Source organism: Zeus faber (genome assembly GCF_960531495.2).
Source record: "Zeus faber genome assembly, chromosome: 1".
Lineage (NCBI taxonomy): Eukaryota > Metazoa > Chordata > Actinopteri > Zeiformes > Zeidae > Zeus > Zeus faber.
The window spans coordinates 47,256,751-47,278,407 of NC_137193.1; the positions used below are offsets into that span (position 1 = coordinate 47,256,751).

The 21,657-nt window shown below is 43.6% G+C and overlaps 1 protein-coding gene across 1 annotated transcript in view; it reads left to right on the top strand.

The window, feature by feature from the left end:
- Positions 1-21,657, top strand: part of glis1b (GLIS family zinc finger 1b) — a 68,964-nt gene that overhangs the window by 35,183 nt on the left and 12,124 nt on the right. Inside the window, exons 4-7 of the mRNA XM_079996858.1 lie at positions 11,399-11,560; positions 14,876-14,986; positions 17,148-17,316; positions 19,929-20,112. Coding sequence (XP_079852984.1) covers positions 11,399-11,560; positions 14,876-14,986; positions 17,148-17,316; positions 19,929-20,112 — 626 coding nt within the window. The remainder of the gene's footprint in view (positions 1-11,398; positions 11,561-14,875; positions 14,987-17,147; positions 17,317-19,928; positions 20,113-21,657) is intronic.

The window sequence follows — 21,657 nt, forward strand, 5'->3', positions numbered from 1 at the left end:
TCTCTCTCTCTCTCTCTCTCTCTCTCTCTCTCTCTCCCACTCTCTCTTTCTGCCTCACCTTCACAATTTCTTTTCCTTTCTCTCTCCCTCTCTGCTTCTCTATTTGTCTTTCTTTGTCTCTTCCTCCTCTGAGGTACGAGATGGGCTTCATTTTTCTTTTTCTTCCTGAAGCCAACCACCTCACTTTAAAACGTAAAGCAGCACCATCAAACCAAGCTGAAAAAATAAAGAGACATTCAACACTGTCTGCCCGCCGCACGGCTTTAACTGAATAACTACTTATCAAAGCACGGAGGATTTACTACATGTGATGTTCCCTAATTGCATTTGTCTGGAATGCAATATTTGGAGTTTGCCATTTCCTTAACATTTAATCGCAATCTGGCATCAGTCACCCCAAGACCTGGGGGCAGCGTCTCGCCATACATTGCACAGCGATTGTGTCATAACCATGTACCCTCCAAAACGTTAATCACTTTAACCTCTGTGGCAAAACAGATCTGTTTACTAATACATAGTAGAGATAGAGATTGAGGGTTTGTGGTCTTCATCATTCAAAGACCCAGAGTGGGGAACAGCAGATTGAGTCCATGGCTGTTTTTAAATGACAGGAATACCTTCTGGGTTCTGTAGAGTCAAAATTGTCAGTATTTGATGGGTGCTGCTGACTCGTGTCGTGGATCATGTGGAATGGAAGCAATATAGCCCGCCATTTCTCTGCATCGGTGAGATGTTTAATTCTGTTTTCAATTACAAATTCTTCACATTCTAACGCCGGCCTTGTTTTTTTGCACAGACTCAATTTCTGCCTGGGCAGCCGCTCCATACACACTTACCCTCCTTAGCTGGAGTGTGAGAGTGAGCGAATCCAAGAGTGCTCTTCTCCCAGCCCGAGCCTTAGCCACACGTCCTCCTTACAAACACGTAAATAAAAAAGACGTTATAAAGACCTGGAGTGAGTCTCCCGCTGGGCCAGACCACAAGCCCCAGGACCACATCACCCCTCTCCTCCCCGTCAGCAGAGCAGACATGGCTAGACTTAGAGCTGATATATGTGGCTGAGAGAGTTGCTACCGTGCAACATAAACACCAAGAGAAGTATGGATAAATTATGTATTGAAAGATATGTTTACATTTAGGGTGTCATGTTTAAATTATGCACCGCAGCGCTCTGTGGTTAGTGTGCCGGCTCTAATTTGTGCATTTTACTGCAAAGCCAAGGCCAGAAGAAACACAGCCAGGAAAGCAATCAAAGTGCACTGATGTCATACCAAAAATACATTTTGCCCAGAATTCCTTGTGAAGTATTATGCATGACAGCGATGTGGTATGCGCTCAACGCATATTTGAGAGGCTTTTAAAAGCATTCTTAGGACATTTCACTCCTAAACATTGACTCAGAGCTGGAGTTTAGGGCAGCAATTGGCTCTCTGAACGCCCCCCTAACCAAAATGGTTTGCTACAGGCCAACCACCCTCCCTCAGGGTTTCAAATATTTATATTTATCAGACAAGCCTTCAATCTGCTCGCCCATCCACTGCTTCCATACTGTATGCCGACAATGAAGAGTGGGGGAAGGCAGATGGAGAGGGGCATATATATATATAAAGGTAGAAAGCAAAGAGAGGCAGCTTTAAGATAAGATAATATTAATGAGATTACACCTGAACATCGAGATTAATGAGACTTCATGTGGTTGCAGCAGCAAAAAAATAAATAAAAATAAGTTAACACGGAGTAGCCCTATACAAACTTCAGCCCTGTGAGGGAAATATTTATATTCGATTTAGAGAGAAACACTCCAAGTAGTAGTAATAAAGGAAGAATGAGGATTAAACCCTCCCACCTGGGGGGGAGTGGAGCATCTTCTCAGCAGGACAAATAAGGACACTGTGCACAGATTGATCCAATTTATTCGCTGCCCTCTTTCTGTTTTGTCGTCATTGACCCGGTGGAGCTGGCACGATGAGAATCTGATATTTAAAATGGGATTTACCTCTCCCCTCATAGAGTTTTACACCCCAATGATCTTTAACTATCTCCAGAAAGAGTCCTCTCCTTCTCTCCTTCCCTCTCTCTCTCTCTCTCTCTCGCTCGCTCTCTCGCTCTCTCTTTCCCTTTCTCTATCTTTTTTCTTTTCTATTCACTCCTTTACTCTCAAACATCTGTTTTGAATTTGATCTGTACAGCTTTGGAATTAGTTAAACATTGATGTTAAAGGTTTACGGAGGGTTTAAAGCTCCAATACATTCGCTTTTCTGTGGAATTACAGCATCAGTAGATATAATATAAGTCAGAGCATACTCTTTTGATTTTATTTCCATCGTCGCTGGCTTTGGCTATTGTCAAGTCAAACATTTTAGGTGGTCGTGTATTGACTATCAGTTGGATTGCGGCATATGTTTTTCAGAGGAAAAACAAAATGAGACATAGTTTCAATGATTTGCCAATTTCATTTTTTTTGTCTGGGATAATGTGAGGAAATCTAGATTAGGTCACGCACAATTAAAGGCACAGCTGAGGAATGGATATTGTATATGAAAAACGCCGTGTATCATAATCCAGTCTGCGCTCTCGCTGGCAGAGCTATACGAGACCGTGGAGTGCCAGGCTTCTGCTCATATGACGGCTTGAGTAAACATATGCCTGATGAGAAATTTCAGGGCAAAATATTCCGTAAATATAAAAACATTTACCAATGTATACCGGTTCACGCTCAGACCTCAGAATTCTTACTACTGTCAGGTTGATTTTGTCCATCCTAATTGCACAGGGATGAGGAGTGTTTTTCCACTCAAACGGGAACGCGTGCGTTTTCTCCAGCAGACTGAGCAGAGGCACATGTTGGTGGTGAGCTGGGACCAGCTTGTTGGATGTCAAAAAAGAACTGCGGACTGAAATATGGTTATGGATTGATTTATTGAAATTTGAATGGATGAAGAAGCGCGAGTGTGTGAATGCTGCGTGATCTGCCCGAGCCTCAGTAAGGAGTGACAGGCCTGACTGAGTATCACACTCTGATGTATTACAACCAGCCATGTCCACATGTCATAGATAGACCGACAGACAGACAGGCGGACAGATAGATAGATGGATGCAGTAGACACAGCTCACATCAAAAATAGGCAAAAATAATAAAGCAATGCCAAAAAGAAAATGGCAATATGGAATAAACTACAATATAGAAAGATAAACCTATCAATAAACATGAAGCCGCTTCCTAAGGTCCACATGAAGTAGAACCCAACCTGAGCATGGATTCTTGGGCAGTTGCAATTTCACCCAGAAGGCATTGTGGCCTGGTTCTTATCCAGTAAATTGCGAAAATACCCTCTTTCCCCCTGCCCAAGTCCTTGGGCTGGTATTGATCATAATGCGATGTTGGAGCTATTGTTTAATTTTGCCATCATGTTTTCTCTCTGAGCATTACGCTGCCTCTGGCATCAAGGTCTTCAGCTTGGAAAACCAGTGTGAGCTTCTGAAATGTTTATTTGTTTTCAAGTCAGAGTTATAGAGCTGCCCAAAATATCCATAGTAAGCATGACCCCTGAGACAATGGTGCCTCTCTCTCTCTCTCTCTGTCTCTCTCACTCTCTCTCTCTTTGGAAAAAAAAAGGTATTCTTACAGGGAACATTGTGGAAATATTGTGGAAATAAAAATAAATATAAGGGAAATATTGTGACATGGCTAAAACATCTATCGCACAAGATCATTTAAAAGCAAACAAATTACAACTTAGGTCCATTCACTTTCAATTCTGCATTTTCAATTGAAGGTTGACTGGTTGTTTGTGCAGTGAACCTACAGCTCTGACTTACACTGATTAGACACCGATGAGTCTGCCACTATTCCACAAGTCTCTCCTCCGTTTCAGAAGTCCACACTCGTCCACTTGCCACTTTCTTTGGCTTCCCCATCGTACAGGCTCACAATGTCATTGGCTGTTGGAAATTGCCGTTGCGATTTGAGGCTTCGAGGCGCACACACAAAAAGGGTTTTGGGAAGACCAGCTCTGATACAATCAAACATGTTTGATTGAATCATGAGCTCCCCAATTGGGATCGTATCGAGACAGATTTGAGTCTTTCACTCTCACACACACACACACACACACACACACACACACACACACACACACACACACACACACACACACACACACACACACACGCACACACACACACATCGATGACAGCTAGGATTCTACAACGTGACTACTCTGGACTACCGCGACTCCAAATCAGCCTTGAAAATCACGTCATTTGGCCCGAACTCAAGATGTGGAATTTCTAATAGGGATGCATGATATATATTTTTTTGTGTCATTACAAAAATAATGTCAGTAATATTGACATTATTACTCGCTGTGCCTCCCGCATGCTGCATGCACACTGAATAATCCAAACAGACAGGGCAGTAGTAGTTGGTAGGGAAAAAGGAGGATATACAGTCTATGGATATCTATCATATATTAGGATATATTAAGGATGAAATATCTCAAAGGCAAGTGTTGTGCAAAACATTTTGCAACAAGAGAACACTAACATTGCAAAATCTTAATTTATCATCACTTACATTTCAAACATAGGGAATTACATATTTCCCCAAAAATTAGCTCTTTCACCAACATTATACCGTATGATAAATCATACAGTCACGGCGTCTGTTTAGGTGGATAACACTGCATCGTAGGGCACCAGACAGGTGTGAAAGAGAGAGGGAGAAAGAAAGAGAGCGAGAGAAGCGAAGCAGGTGTGACTGAGAGCTGCTGGACAGATTGAAGCCCTGGTGTCAGTGGAGATCTCCTCTCAAAGGGCCATCAAACGCATCCTGTATTGATTGCCAGTAACATCAGTCCAGGTGCCGGCTCGGAGCACAGATCATGTTAAGGATCTTCATTCCCTTCCCCCGAGTCCGTCTTTTTCACTGTGGGTTCGGATTACACGAATAGGTTTATAATTAATGCCTTTATAGTTACTAATGGCCATGGCACTGAGAGCTTTGTAATTCACCCTAATCAGTTATTAGAAATGGTAAGGCTAGCCAGCGTGCAGGAGGACGTGGCCACTATTGAGGAAGAATGAGGGAGGTGCTGAGAGAATAGCATCTCAGTCATGACCGGCTTTTACAATGAGCCTTCACTATAATTTAGTCTCAAGACATAGCCCAGATCTAAGTACCAAGACCCTGCTGTTGCCTTTTTTATACTGTTCTATTGTCTTTGGTCATTGCAAAACGTTGATATAGCTTGAAAGGTAATCTGGATGTAAAGGGAAATAAACACTTTGAAGTAACTTTTGCATGAAATGTACTTCTGTACAATCTGTGGCACTCGGCCAAAAGGAAACTTCATTATGTTGGGGAAACACCGGCTTTTGTTCGGAAAAATACAGGTTAGGCTCCCTGCCATCACTGTGCGATAACACACCAGACATATCTGCTTCCCTTTTCCCTATCTTCTCCTTTACTGTGAAAAGCTGACCTTATTTTCCTCTTTCCCTCAACCTGGTGACCAGCAAACTGTGCGTTGGCTGCTTCGGGAGGAAATCACATTTTAGCCCTCTAATGTGATGCAGGTCTGTGGAGCTGGTAGACATTTGAACAGAGGCCCCAGAATCGCAGCAGGTTAAGTGCTTCCATGAAGCCTCACCCTGTTGTTGTACAGCCAGGTTTGTAGCAACACGCCAGGCCTCCATAACAGCAACAGGAGTTCAGAGCCATCACTGCACTTCCCCCATAATCTCCCTCCAAACGGCCCGTTAGAGGAACAAGCCAGCTGGGCCGCCTCATTATGTGAGTAGCCCCATTAACTCATCATAAGAATGCTTCCTGTTGTGCCATCCGCATAGTTTTTAATCTGGCCCCCAAAACTATGCAGGCATGAGTGCAAAATGGCTGGTCGGAACAATTTCTGGTCATTTACATGACTACTTCCTCCCACCAATTTATCGCTTGGTTCTCAAGTTCATTCCCATCTGGAGTCCAGTCTTGGCCTTTAGTCATTTTCTGTGTGGACTCATCTCTCACCATTCATAATCGAGGCTGCTTAAAATGTAATCAGAAGACAAAAAGAGCAGAGAAGGTGCCTGAGTGGAATAAAAAGTGAGTGTGGGTGAATTAACCACCAGCCCAGAGAGAGAGGGAGAGAGGGAGAGAGGGAGAGAGGGAGAGAGAGAGAGAGAGAGAGAGAGAGAGAGAGAGAGAGAGAGAGAGAGAGAGAGAGAGAGAGAGAGAGAGAGAGAGAGAGAGAGAGAGAGAGAGAGAGAGAGAGAGAGAGAGAGAGAGAGAGAGAGAGAGAGCGAGAGAGTGAGTGCTATCTTTCATTCAAATTACGGTGCCATTTGCAGCAAATGAAGCTGGCTGCTAAAAGGCTCTCGCTTGGCTGTGGAAATGATATGTGTAAACTATGTAATGCGAATGTTTTAGCCAAGCTGTGTTTAATTTTGCATCCTGACGAAACGCATGAGAAACCTGCCTCTCTTTAGCTGTCTTGTTGTATCATATGGATATAATTTCATCCATTTACGTTTTTCTGCTCTTTGCTGTGGTTGCCACAGGGCATTTGGAAGCAGGCAGATTAAATGCACATGTTGCTCCCAGCCGCAGCCAGGCCACTGCGCTCCACAGCTTCCCCACTGAACAGATCCCCAAGTGTTGGTGGTTTCCCTCAGCGCGCTTAACAGGAGAAAGACACCTTGTGATAAACCCACCCTCTTCCGTCGCCTTGCGTTTTAGGTATATGTAAACAATATGTAACTCGACAATACGTAAATCAATAATTGGACCGATCACTGGTCTGATATTGTTGAAAAGTATTCTACGGGGACCTAAAACCCAACCTTGCACCATGCCTGTCAATGTTGGCAGTCAAGGATCCTGGATGCATTAGCTTAAAGTAATCAAAGCTTGTTAAGCCCCGACTGCCCTAAGCTTTTACAGGGCTGGGGGCCCTCTAAACCTGAGTAATAGTGTATTTCATGCTAGTTAGCAGCCAAACGGTTGAATAACAGCCATCCATTATTAGTCAAGGGGCCTGATGTACAATTACTGCCCAGGGCCAGAGAGAAATATGGCGCTGGAGGCAATATCAAAGGGATTTCATTTTGTCTACGATAACTCAAGAAGAGCTTGTCTGTCGGCCTTTATTCTTGGGAAAAATATTGAGCTGTACAGGTGACGACCAGGGCTTCATGTGGCGTAATCCCTCCAGAAAGTACTTCTTTCTAGAGTGGAACCTTTTTTCTTTCTTCTGATTCTCCCTCTCTCTCTCTCTCTCTCTGTCTCTCCCCCTCTCTTTCTCTTTTCCATCGCAGTACTTTGCTGTGTGTCAGCAGCCATGTTTTCCCCCATCACTTCTCTCTCAGGCAGTTAGTATCCATCACGCAGCTCTTGCAGGTCGCTAATGAGCTGCATTGAGCGAGGCGAGCCGTACACTGCCGACGCTGTTTGGCCCCGTCCCTGCCAGTCAGGAGTCATTTCCCATGAAGGCCTCAGGAAGGAGGCTGCACCTCCCGGTCCCCGCTAGCCGGGTACCCGTAATCTGCCCGTCCCGATCAGGAGCCGTCCACCCCAGCGACTCCTCTTAAGCCCGCCTTTTAGTTCCCCCTCAGCCGTGTCAGGACCCACTGTCATGCCAATGTTTATCGAGCCTCTAAGGCCCCCCTCCTCTGCACCGAGGCGGTGTCAACGGCAACTCAGACCACTCCAAACTGACAGCACCTCTCCCGTCCTCTGGCGATCCATTGAGTTAACCTTAGATGGAGCATTCAAAGCGGAAAGCCAAACATGTTTAAAGCAATTAATGTGATTAGCGCCGCCTAAACTGTTTGCGTAGATAATATCGCAGGTAATGTCTCTCCAGTCAGTGTGGGTTCAGAAGCCCCAGTCACCACCACAGCTCCTGCTGCTTCTCGTTCACGGCCGTCTACGGGTTGCGTTCATCGGGTCTCATTCATCAATCCCAATCATTTGCGTGGAAGGTGGGATTTGTTCGCAAATATTTGTAAGTGAATCCTAATCAACTATAAATGAGACATGCCTGTACATCACTAAGGATGTGTTTGTGTTGACGCCCATAGATTTAACAAACTGACAAAGACATTCGTTCAGAATGAATGTGTTCAGAGCGAGATAGAAGTAAGCCCCACATTTTTTAAAGTTTGTTGCTTATCAAGATTGCATTAGAAACCTTGTAGGGTAAATACATCAGGTATGTAGGCGGGTAAGGTTATCCCTATTCCAAAATGGAACTAGTACAATTTAAATAGTTAATACTTGAAATAGTTTACGTAGCAAATTAGCAGATTTACATGACATATACAGTACACACATGGTTCTGTGCAGGTTTCAACTTTGTTTGAACAAGCCAACTATTATTTATATGTGACTGTCAAGAAAAAATAACAAAATTGTAAAAAATATATATTTTATAAATCCTTCCAGGATGGGTATTGATGCCGTGTCATAGCAATCAAGTTGAATTCAGTTGAATGTAATCTGCTATCCAATCAATCCGCTGTTGAATCTGTAAACCGTTTTGTCTGCTTTCATACAACTTTAATAAAAAATAATTTCGTATTCATTTTCATGTGAAAACCATGTCCCCCAAATATACAAAACTTAATATGCCCCTGACACTCACTGCATTCACTAAAAGACACTATTTTGACTGGCAGATTGGCTGCATAAAACACCTTATTGCAGCATAACATCACGCAGGTCTTGTGGTGAGTAATGCCCGTGTCCAGAGGTGGCATTCGCTATTCGTTTCCCAGCAGGAAACCCTCATGTGCAGCCGTCTCCCTGCGAGTCCTGTTCTCAGGGTAATAATACACTCTGCGCGATTAACACGCTTCCCTCCGCGGACCCATAACTATAATTTAGCCTCAAATTAGTATTGCGGAAAAGAAAGCAATGAAAGAGTGATTATTTCCCTTAAACATAAATACACACGTTTGGCACATCAATAATAGCCGTGTTTGTTTTCAAAACTTAAATCTGCGGCGCCGTATTTCAGGAGTCAGAATGGGCCCATGTCTGTCATGCCAGTGTGGATGTTCCCCTAAAAACGCAGATCTTTATTAAACTTTCCCCTGCTTTCTCCTTTCCCCCTGTGTTTGAATAGCCGGACCCTAGAATAATATGTCTCCACTGCGCTTTCTGTATTCTGACATATTAAGGTGTTTTCCATGCCATGGAGCGGAATTCTGAACTGTGCGAGTGTATCTTTATGTGTTTGTGTGCGCGAATGTGTGCCTGTGTGTAAAGGAAACAAGGCCTGTCATAACGGATAGCAGCATATATCACCATTCTGGTGCGATCGACATTCCGGCACATTTCAGTGTCTGGGGGATATTTTCCCTCACATTCACTGCATTCCAACCTGCTACCTCATGGCTGCGGATTTGTGGAGCTTGTGTTAGTGTCTGGATTGGTGTCTGTATCACCTGTTCTCTGTGTTTTTCTGTGGATCGAGCAATAAGTCAATTAGGAAGTATATTTCGAATCAAGCTCAATCAATGGCCGTAAGCCTTAGTCTGTAACGCACACACACACACACACAGGCTGGTTACACAACACGGCTCTACCATGACAGTCTTAGGTTTCGCCCGTATTAAATGGGGCCCTGGTGAATAGATGGTCCTGCCTGCACTGTGTGTGAGTGAATGAAGGAGGCCAGGGATGAGCATTGAGCCCCCGATGAGGCTGAAGGCCCATCAGAAGAACGGTGTCACTCTCTCCTTCGCTGTAATCCGACCTATTGCCAGCGGGTCTCACTAAAGGTCAGGGTACCGCTGATGGCAGAAACAGTAGGGCCTCTGCAACGGCTCCGGAGCAAAGTCACACAAAATAGATTGCTCTGAGTTGCACAGACACCGAGTTGGAGACAGTTTGTCTTATAGAATGTGTTTGGGAAAGACGATTTATGAAGTGGGAAGTCCATTTTCTGGTACCAGGTGAACGCTCCCGCTCATGGCCTACAAGGAACTGATCCCAAACAGCCCTATGAAAAGGCTATGTCAGTATTTCAGCCAGGGAGAATGACGTTATTGCTCTAAGTACATTCCTCCAGACCAAACTTTCTTTCAAACCACTAGTAACAAAGTGCAAACTATTTTTCTGCCATTAACCAACACTGAAGACCATATTTTACTATTATATGAACAGAACAGAACCAACAGAATGCACATGATCTGCCTTTGTCGATCTGTCTTCTTGGTCATGCCATTTTTTCCACCTTTTGTTTCAACAACTTCTCTGGTCCTTCAATGGCCCGTTCCTCGTCTTCATCCTCTCATCTGCCTGCGCTGCTTTTCTCTGGTCCTCTGACTGTTATATAAAGACCTTGTGTCTGGAGCCCACAGATAGGGTGACAGCTAAGTGATTGTACGGGAGAAGAGCCCTGACACCCCCTCCTTAACGCAACTGGCTATTGTTGTTGTGGCCTTTGACCGTCAGGGCCGGGTATTGATGTCAAGCAAGCCTCGTGAACACGAGTCCTTCAGAAGGCCTAAGTGAGAGTGACCTTGTGTACAGCGAGGTTATTTGAACTACATGCTGTTCGATAAGATTGTGTATCAAGCACCCATATGCTTAAAGGCTCTGTATACAGTAAGATGTATAGTGACAACGCCCTGGCCACGAGTCGGCAGCGTTTGCATGTGAGAACAGGGATGGATACTTGAGCAGCCCTATCAATAATAAGTGTGTTAACAAATCTGTGGTGCTCATTGGCTGAGTGGCCGGGATCAAATGCTCCACGCTGGGTCAAGATGAGACAAGATTCCTTACAGTCACTGTCACCTACCTGTCTAATGTACCATACCCAACAAAACTCTCATCTCATATGCTATGCATTACAAGCTATTAACTGCCAATATACCGTGGACTCTAGTTCCCCCTGCATTTTAGATACGCTGGTCTCCAGACAAGTGTAGGTATGGTCCACTGTTTTTCAAGTGAAACATATTGCTCTTGAGTTAATGAGCTCCAAACAAATGTCTTTGCTGTAATTCAAGACTCATGGAAAATAATACAAACTATTATCACGTACTGCCAGTCTTCGTGAGCATTGTCCATGGCCTAGTTGTGTAAGAACTTTTGAATCGTTGAACCTTTGGTGTTGACTGAAATTCTCCTGGGATGAGTATTTACAGGCCTTGTTCTGATTTATCTAATTTATTCCTGTGTGTGTGTGTGTGTGTATGTGTATGTGTATGTGTATGTGTGTGTGTGTGTGTGTGTGTGTATGTATGTGTGTGTGTGTGTGTGTGTGTGTGTGTGTGTGTGTGTGTGTGTGTGTGTGTGTGTGTGTGTGTGTGTGTGTGTGTGTGTGTGTGTGTGTGTGTGGGTGTGTGTCTCCATGCTTGGTCCTCTCCTCCTCACATCATCATGCAGTTTGAGGGCTGTAACAAGGCGTTCTCACGCCTGGAAAACCTGAAGATCCACCTGCGGAGCCACACAGGAGAAAAGCCGTACCTCTGCCAGCACCCCGGCTGCCAGAAAGCTTTCAGCAACTCCAGTGATCGCGCCAAGCACCAACGCACTCACCTGGACACTGTGAGTGCACACTTTAGTCTCTGCTGTGTCTCCACTCCCTCTGTCTCACCATTACATCGCATTGCATTACTCCACATGACGTAAATCTGCAGATGTTTTTATTCAGAGCGACAACAAGTATATTTTTCAGCCGTAGTTGAAACCCAACTGTACGTCATCCCTCGTCGTTGTCAGCGGGTCATTCCATAGGAACAAGTCGCTTCAGCAGAGTCAAGAGAGTTTGATAAGGGTTAGCTAGGGTGTTCTTGTGTCCTTAAGCCCTTCTACTGCGTGAACATATCATGTGTTAACATTCTTACATGACATACTAGTGATCCTTAAACCAATCAAAGCAAAGAATGGAAAGCTGAAAAATGAACGTCAAGGCGCAGCAGAGCTATGTGTGTGGGCCATTGCAGTGGCATTTCAAATCGCTGGGACCGCTGTAAAACCATATTTAACACCGTCTGAGGTCCTGCAGGTGCACAACATCTAGACATGTTACTCGTAACAGCACCACGCCTTCCCTGAAGCTTGAACGCCAAAGCAGGAGACTTCAGAAACGCCACGGGACCTCCGTTCCAAGTCTCCATGCCCATTTCCATGCCTTGGCGGTATTGGACTTCTTTTCAGTCACTGGGTTGCGTGGCTCTCCACACCGGCTGTGACACGCCGCAGAACATTTAATGATCGGGTCCACGAGGCCGAGTCACCGTTTGGGCCGTAGTGGACTTGGACCGGGGGCGGGCGGCTTCAGACAGAGCTTTGACTGTTCCTTCATCCCGGGGAAAGGGAAGGAAAGGAAAGGAAAGCTTGACTCAACCATTACTACCCCTCCTCCTGTCTCATTCATTTCGCAGAATGTCTTACTTTATCACCATCCACAGACCTCCACAAGGATTGGTGGAGAGTAATTTTTTAAATTATGCTCAAGTTTTGATGTTTTAAGCAGTTAAGATGTTTTGAACTGCTTTGAATTAAACTTGAGTATTTGCAAATAAGGGTTGTTCATGATTTTACTCCTCTGTACTTCTCTGAACAGCTTTACTTTTCCAAAAAAAAAAAAACCTCCTAAAAAACCCCAAATTAAATATTGAGATCTGGTATTAATGTGATGCTAGGACAATAGTAGGACAGGCAGATATTTCAGACCTTTATTTACATAATTGACTATATAGGTTATAGATTACTTAAGTCTTTACTTACTTACTTAACAAATATATATTATGTGTATATTCTATACAGCATATCATTTGCATATAATGGAGAGGCTTCAGTGGATCATATGTATGTATACCGTATTTCCTCAAATATAAACTGGTAGTCAAATAAAACCCAGGACTAATAAAAGGCAGAGGCGTGATCGACACAAACAAATACAAACCTGCCTCAAATATAGAGCAGGGGAAAAACTGATCAGAGCAGCGGCGCTGTTCTGGTGCGGAGCTCCACTTCCAAACAAAGCAAATAAAGACAGTGTGTTTTTATTGTAGATGTATTTAATTTATTCCGCTCTCGATCTCCAGCGCTCCAAGCACGAAGTGGTGCGTTCGAGGCGATTTCAGAAAACTGTAATTCCCCCGTGTGCTACCACCACAAGTGCGACTTTTAGGGTAGCTACAAGCTCTCTCTTTTTTTCACCATACATGTGTTTGCATCGCATGAATGGAAGTTGCGATTTAAAATTCATACTAAAATATGATCAATTATAGTTAAACAGAGGGAATTAGATATAAAAGCCTGCCTCTAATATAAGCCTGCTTCCAATAACAGCCTGGTACCCTCTGCAGCTCAGGTAAATAGAAGCCCCCGTCACTATTTGAGGTATATATGTATATGTATATGTGTATATATATATATATATATATATATATATATATATATATATAAATATGCATGTACAGCCATGTGTGTGCATGGCTGTACATGCACACACATTTTAGTACATGTAACACTGAAATCCTTTTTTTTTTTTTTTTTTAGCTTTCTGACCACCACTGACTTTTTCCACAGTAGGCCAAACGATGCAGCCAATCTGGGTCCCACTCACTTACAGCCTCACATTAACGCCCCGCTATGGCCATGATTGTGCCTGCCCACTCACTCAGTCTGCCAAAAACACTTTGGGGAAAAATCAATTTTAAGCTGTAATGATATTTATTCTAGACGGGAGTTGTTTTATTTTTTTTCTCCAGGTCCCACACTGTATTGGGTGCGTTGCTTAGCAAAACAAACATGGCGGAGATGAGTGGCGCTGCAAGCCCCTTGGAAAAACAATGTGTTATTTACAGTGAAGGCCTTGGTATGAAAGCGGAGCCAATAAAGACGCATATCCCGTTACACTTTAATGGCCACCTTATATTCCTCAAGCTGAAAAAAAAAATGACATGAGGGGAAATTTCGCCATCAGTGAGCAGCATGTTGTGTTTGCTTGGTTAATGAGAGCAACGTGAAACGTTGAGGAAAGTCCATGATAATGCAATCATTTTGCACATTTCATCTCTGGTACACCAGCCTGTTTGATCGCCTGCGTTCACTTCCACCAGTGTACAGACACACAGACACACACACACACACACACACACACACACACACGCACACACACACACGCATGCAGCACCTGGATCCTAAAATAACATAACACAAAATAAAAAACTCATGATAACACTATTAGTGTGCAGCAATTACTGTAAATGTCTTTGGCATTTTTACTTACACCGACATTTTTTTAATTTTAGCTATTTTATTGCAGAAGCCCGAAAACCATTAATATGGGGCCAGTCATATTATTTGAATCTAGGTATACATGTAGGCTGTCTGTAGTATGTGGTATTCAAGGCCATTCTTTACCCAGGTATTTATATAGGTACGTCATTTACAAATGGAAATAGTCCTCTCTGTTTTAAGTGAATTCACTTGGAAATCTATAAATGAAGTTTGGGCAATGAGAGAATTGACCTGTGAGTTTGGAGGAAACCAATTTGCCAAATCAAGATTTTGTTAGAATTGATTATAATGTTCTTTTTTCTCTGTCTTCCTCTTTCTTTCTGTTCTGTTGCTTCCTCAGCTGAGAGGTAGGACTTTACCTTTGCTCTTACTTCACAACATTTCACCAACTCCTTTTCTTGACCTGCGGTAGCTATACCGCTCAGTTACTCCCACTCACCCTTCACATTTCCAATTCCTCTAGCGTCCTCATTTTCGTCTAACCAAGTTGTTTCTTGTTTTTTTTTTTTTTTCTTTATTTCATGCAACCCTTATGCTGTGGTTTTTTGTCACGATTAAGATTCGAACTCTAAACAGCCCCGACGTTAACGGCATGATTCATTCACACAGAAACCGTACGCGTGTCAAATTCCCGGGTGCACCAAGCGCTACACGGACCCCAGCTCGCTACGAAAACACGTCAAGATCCACTCGGCCAAAGAGCAACAGGTGCGTAGAAAGGTAAGACACCTCAGTGGGCGAGAGACACAGAAAGAGAGAGAGAGAGAGAGAGAGAGAACGACGGGAGGGGGGCGTCTCATCACGGCTTGTTCTTTACACTCCGCAGAGGGAGAGGAGAAGCGGTGGGGGTGCCGGTGGGAGGGCACGAATACATGAATATAATTGAAATGCTGCAATTGATCGGTTTTAACCACATTTCATCATGTTTATGCTCAAAAGTCCTTTCGTCCTCCAACTGGAAAGAGGAAAGACGGCGGAGAGAATGGCTTCATTGTTGTGGAGCGGGGTTAGATAGCGACAGGCTGGATGATGTGTTCCTTCCCCTGCCGTCGTAAAGGGAAACATGTGTGTGCTTGTAGCATTGTTAATACGCTGCGAAGCGGGAATACCCCAGTGGCCAGATGTTATGGACAAATGTCAAACAAACTCTCGCACTCGCTCCCTCTCTCGGAGCGGCAGAGGGAGGGAAAGCCGTGAGGGGAAACGCGGCTGGGAAGGGGAGGGCAGGGTCCCAATTCACGGGTCGATGAATGGTTCGCTCGGTGCTCGCGACTTGTTGAATTACACAATTGACTTTAGTGTAAACTCATAATGTGGCCAATGTCAGGTGTCAAACTGTTGCATATATCGAGGCAGGGGCAGCTCATTGGCCTGTGATTTGAGAAAAGGCCTCTGAAGGTGCAGGTTTGTGACAAAGAAGGTCATTTCTAAGCAGATTGGATCAGAACCCCAGCCCCCGCAAAACCGCTCAGTTCATCGCTGTTAATGAGTTCTTTGTGAGTAATGTTTTGGTATGTACAGTATACGATGTATGAAGGCGTTGTTTTATGACACGGGCGTCTCCTACCAGTGTGTGTAGCAGTGTGAATACTCCAGCGTGTCGGCCAAGTAGGAGTTTCGGAGCATGGGATCACTTTAGCTGGCGGTTCTGGAGTCCATCACTCCGTGTGAAGATCAGACCACCGAAGAGATTCTCTTTGTTTCATTGTTTTCATATTGTTTCCTTCGCATTCGACGCTGTTGCTCATCCTTGAAGGGGGATCCCCCTCATGTGTCCCTTGTCAAGGTTTCCTCCTTCGTCCTTCTTGTGTTTGGGGAGTATTTCATGTATGTCTCAGTACTCAGAGTGCACTAGAGTGAGAGAGATCCACTTACCCAAGCTATGTCGGAAAATTTCCGAGGGCATGTTTTTTTTCTTTTGAGCATTCCACTAGTGTGCACCTCTGCAGCGATTACTTTTTATTACACAGTGATTCCACTGATCTGAGGTTAACATGTTCCGCTGATCCAACTGGAAGATTTCCCATCGCTCCGACCTAGAACATTGTTTTCTTTACAAACGCTCCATGTGGCATGTGATAGCCTCTCCAGCTGAAATGTGTCTTCACTTGTCCCTATTACTGTTGGTACTGTAGAGAGGGAAACAGAAGCAATTTCACATTGGCTCCGGGTTGGTACGAGAGTCGTCCACCCAAAAAACGTCAGAGGCCAAAGCATGACTCAGAACGGGGGGGGGGCTTGGTTTGGGGTGCGGGGGGGGTATGATTCTTGCTCTCCCTCTGTGACAATGTGTTTGTGCTTGATGAGATTCTGTTTTGAGTAAACGTTGGAATCACATTATCAACTGAGAGAAAACTGAGAAATGAGAGCCCCACAGCGCTCGGTATCCAAAAAAATGTTTTGAGGTTAGATAATCTCTCTCTCTCTCTCTCTCTCTCTCTCTCTCTGGCTCTTTCCCAATTCAATTCAGTTTCACTTCAAAGGACTTTATTAATAATATACTATATGTAGTTTATATATATATATATATATATATATATATATATATATATATATATATATAATTTATTTATTATTATTATTATTTTTTTATGTACCGATAAGTAAGATAACCCTTAAATGAAATGTAGTGTGGTTTAAATGTAGTCTTATATACACAGTATATATGAAGATAAGTGAAGATAACCTAAAATAAAAATAGAAAATTGGAAATGTTGTTGTTCAAAAATATGTGTACAGATAAACGATCTCTCTATCTCCCTCCGTTTGTGTGTTTTTCTCCCGGAATGTTCGTTCTGATTGAGGACATTGTTTTTGCTCCTATACATGATTTGCCAGGTAAGACGGTGTAACCATTTTCTGTTTCCTGCTTGTTTGACAGCTGCGTCCCTGTCCCCACCTGGATCAGGACGTCCTGAGTGACTGTCTGTCCATGCAGCACCTGCAGAGCTCCAGCACGTCCCATATGCACTGTCCCGCCACCTCCCAGCACCACCTCTACAACGGCAAGGACGTCCGCTCCCCTGCACTGGGCCAAGACATCTTCACAGGTGCACACAGGATTGAACTCATGCATTCAACTAAATGCAAACAAAATGTCACCATTCGATACATACTCCACTTGTACAACCTCTTATGTCTTTCATATTCAGTAGACTGAAAAATGTGTCTCTTAATACACTTAATAAATACTCTGAACTAGGTCTTGATAAAGCGTTATTGCCCTTCATGTCACCGCACAACTTTTACAAAAATGACCCCACAACGTTTGTAATCTGGAATTGTTTATTCAACACATGCAACCCTCAACATCCAAATCCACTTCCAACAAAATGCAGAATTTGACAATACAGAGGAGTTTGTAAATGGTAGATAGATAAATAAACAAGCGATGACTGCGTAAAAGACGAGGGAGATGCCCTGCAGTGTGCACAGTTTATGGACACATCTTTCGTTGTTTACCGCCAGATTCCCGTCCAGGCTCCCCATTGCTTTGTGTTATTGTTCCTGGAGCACACTGCACCGCTGACAACTGTGAATGCTCAGTTTGTCTTTGCTTGTTGATCGGGGCCCTCCAATCTTGGCTCGATCCGTTTTTTTCCTCCTTCTCCGTTTTTTGAATGGATGTTTTTTTGGTGTTTTGTTTTAAATTGTCTAAGGGCTGGAGGCGTACGGGCGAGTTGATTTGAAGGCATTCCGTGATGCGGTGTTATTTACGACTTACCATTGGAGATTGCAAAACGGTGTTCACAGCCACTATTTGCATGTGTTTCCCTTTGTTTCGGGGCCAATGGGATTCATGGTAGATTTTGGGCAGAGTGGGCAAGCATCTTAACATTAACACCTGTGGAGCAGAAAATGACTCACACTTCCAGTCAGAGCTCAGCTTGTTTCCTGTTTGCTGCTTATAAGTCTACTCTTATTCATTTAAACTATGACTGCAGCGGCACTTACGACAAGCCCCTCTCTGTTTTATAGAGTACAATTAAAGTGTTCTCTGATTAACCCGAGAGCGAGGATACATCCCACAGTTTACAAGCAGCAGTTTATGTGCTGCTACGATCATGCGAGCTGGCTGCTTTTTCTCCATTTCTCTCTTACACATGTTCACACAGTGAGTATTCAACTGACCAATTTTTAATTGGATCATTAGCATCACAATTTGTGCATGACAAGCCTTCACATAGACATCAGAAACTTTCACCAGAAGCAATTAACACTTACTCCAAAATGATTTCAGAACCCCCCCCCCCCCCCCACTTGCTCTCTCTCTCTCTTGTGCTCTCTCTCTCTACCTTTCTCCCAACCCCCCCCCCCCCCTCACCCCCTCTCTCTCTCCCACTCGCTCTCTACTTCTCAAGCCTTCGATGAAATTTAGACAATTTTTTTTTTGTTCACTGTTTAAGAGGCCTGGCAGCAGATGTTTGGGCTAAAGGGTAAATCGTTTAAGCGCTGTGACTGATGATTTGGTTGTAATGAATGAAGATTGTAACCATTTCATAGTGCTGTCGGATCAGGCCTTGCATGCCTCTGCATGATCAGCAGTTGGCCCTGAATCACTAAATTCAGGAGCACCGAAGTCTTATGCTCCCTTCGTCTACTGCTGTATCCTCCTCCTCCTTATTGGCCGAATTGCCATGACACAAACCGTAGAGTACGATTTGGTAAAGATTTGAGAGATTGAGTGCAGTAGCTGTAGTCCAGTCCTGGAAAGTTGCCGATGTTGGATTTTACTGAGGCTGGTGTTTCCATAATCCTGTGGTGTGGACCCGAACAGAAACAGGAATATTCAATTGCCAATGAAAAATTGGGTTTGCGAAAGAAAAAAGAGAATACAAATTCAGGCGTGCCATGAAGCTGCATCCCACTCTCCATCTTAACATCCATCTTCCTCAAAGACAGCTGTTGTGTATGTGGATGCATCCAGTATAACATAAGAGACTGAAAATCTGCAAATGTTGTAAAAGCTCTTGCCAGTCAGCACACTACTGCCCCAATGGATCGTTGAAAAGAAATCAGATGGTGAACATATAGAAAGTGGAAAGAAGAGATTTTGTGTGCTGGATGATTGGATGGCGATACCATTTACAGTACCCGGTGTCTTTTATGCCCAGCCCAGGGTAGAACCTTGAGATGTGATTTAGTACAGCTTCTTTTGCAGCAATACCGTGCAGCGCTTAAAGAATTCAACTGGTTTTCCATGGGTTGTGAGTTTCCTTACTTATGATATTTGTCAGATACTTGGCTTTGTATTTGTAGAGACATTATGTCTAAATGCAGCTCTAAAGACCAGCACTCTTATATACACACACACACACAAGGACGTCCAAACAAATGTGTACACACAAAAATACCCATATCAAGTGAACCGATTTCTCATTTCAAATCCTAACATTCATAGTCAACACATGTAAAGTTTTAGTTCATTATTGTATCATAAGAACAAAGAGCTGAAAGGCCAACCCACATGGCAGCTCAAACAATGTAGTTAAAACTACAAACAGAACATTTTCTTTTTCAAAGATGTCTGATTGGGTGGAGGTCTCATAACTGAATCCCACCGCCATGAAATGACTTTTAATTTGATCAGAAGGAAAGATGGAACACAGAATCCCCAACTTTCCTTTCCACATTTGCTGACTTAAAGTCATTTGTCTTGCAGGACTGTACACAGGCTCCAGCACCACTCATCAGGGTGCGTCGGTGGAGCTCATTTCCCCCGCCCCAACTCCTGCTTCAGCCACTGCAGCGGACCTGCCCACCAGGCCGCCTGGACGCCTGGACCAAGACCTGAACAGCCCACACCACCTGTCACCACTGTCTACCATGGAGGGCACACAAGAAGGGTTAGTGTTGAAACAATACGTCATTTTAGACCACTAGAGGGATCACTATCCTATCATAACCTGATCAAAACAAACCAAAAATTCACACCAAGTCACAATCCAACTTCAGTCTTCTGTTTTCATCTTCAGTCTCTTCATCCTGTAAATTATTATTCCAGGATTGGGTCTAGATTTGGGGTTTTCCTCTATCTGATATTTAAAAAATGGTCGCTTGTTCTTGATTCTTTGGGATTCGCATTCTGCGTGGCATTTAACAATAGAGTAATTTTGGATTTTCAGTGACCTTTCAGTGACTGCATTTCCTCTTAGCGCTTCTTGCAAAGAGTTAAAACTGGATTGGGTGGCACAACCATTTGTATTCAAGAGAAAAGTGAAATACATAGTGGTACAACAGATGAACAACAGCTTCACAAATAAATAATATATCATTTACCATACATAATATACAGTATATGCCATGTCACATTTTTCATGGAATCCAAGCATTAAAAAACATGGATACGAATAGTGGAAAACCAGGGGCAAATTCACAAAGAATGGATTGCGGCCGATTCACTAAAGATATTGCGTTTATGAATTCACAGCGCAAACACTCCCATAAAGTTTTGCCGCTGAGTGCAATTTGCCATCATTTTGCATCTCATTGCAATTATCCATGTGGCAAAGTATACAGTAAATAGTGGCTTTGCAAAAAAGAACATAGTACTAGGCAGGACAATGGCAGAGAGAAGGAGAAAAATGCATATCAATGGCTCTGTGAACGCAGCACGGGACGCACAGGGCTTTTTTGTTTCGTTCAATTAGGGAATGGAGGAAAATAAATCCATTTAAAATTAAAACAGTTTTCATTATTTTTGTTTGGAAAACAGGAGAAGGCCCAAATGCGTAATAGAGAGAGAACGCTCTCCAATCCGCTGTGTGGAGATTGCTCCCAGGGTGCTTTGAGAGTTATGCTGTTTCTTTTTGTCTTATTTGCGCAGGTTTAGCGCCCGCAAAAGCCGCACAATCCTTTTGTGAATTTGCCCCTCAATGTACTGCTGGTATATGTAATGTATGATAAATGCAAAGACAAAAAGTGTCCCAAAAGTTGAGGAAGGTTTATGAAACTCAGATTATGGCCATCAAGTAAACATACTTACATAAATGTTTCCGCTGTAAACAGAAACAAATGCACACCCAAGAACACACACTAGTAGGTTGAACTGAGTTAAACTCAGATTACTGTCATCGGGGGAACACCCCTGGCCATATCGTTATTACCACCCACAGTGTCAATACGCATGAGAACCTCCACCACCACCACTATTAAGTGTACTTATTATCCCCAAACTTAGGAGGACACACGTAGGTCTTGCCAGGTTAAACAACAAGGTCCTCTTGGTATATCCGCTTGGCTGTCATTCTGGAAAGAAACTCAACGCCATAAACCCTAAGATACAGCCCCCACGGGAGAGGGGTGTGATGGCTGCCACAGGGTCAACATGACACATTGCCGGCTCTATTTCTGGCACTCGCTGCGGTGTTTATAAGGTCCCCTATCTCTAC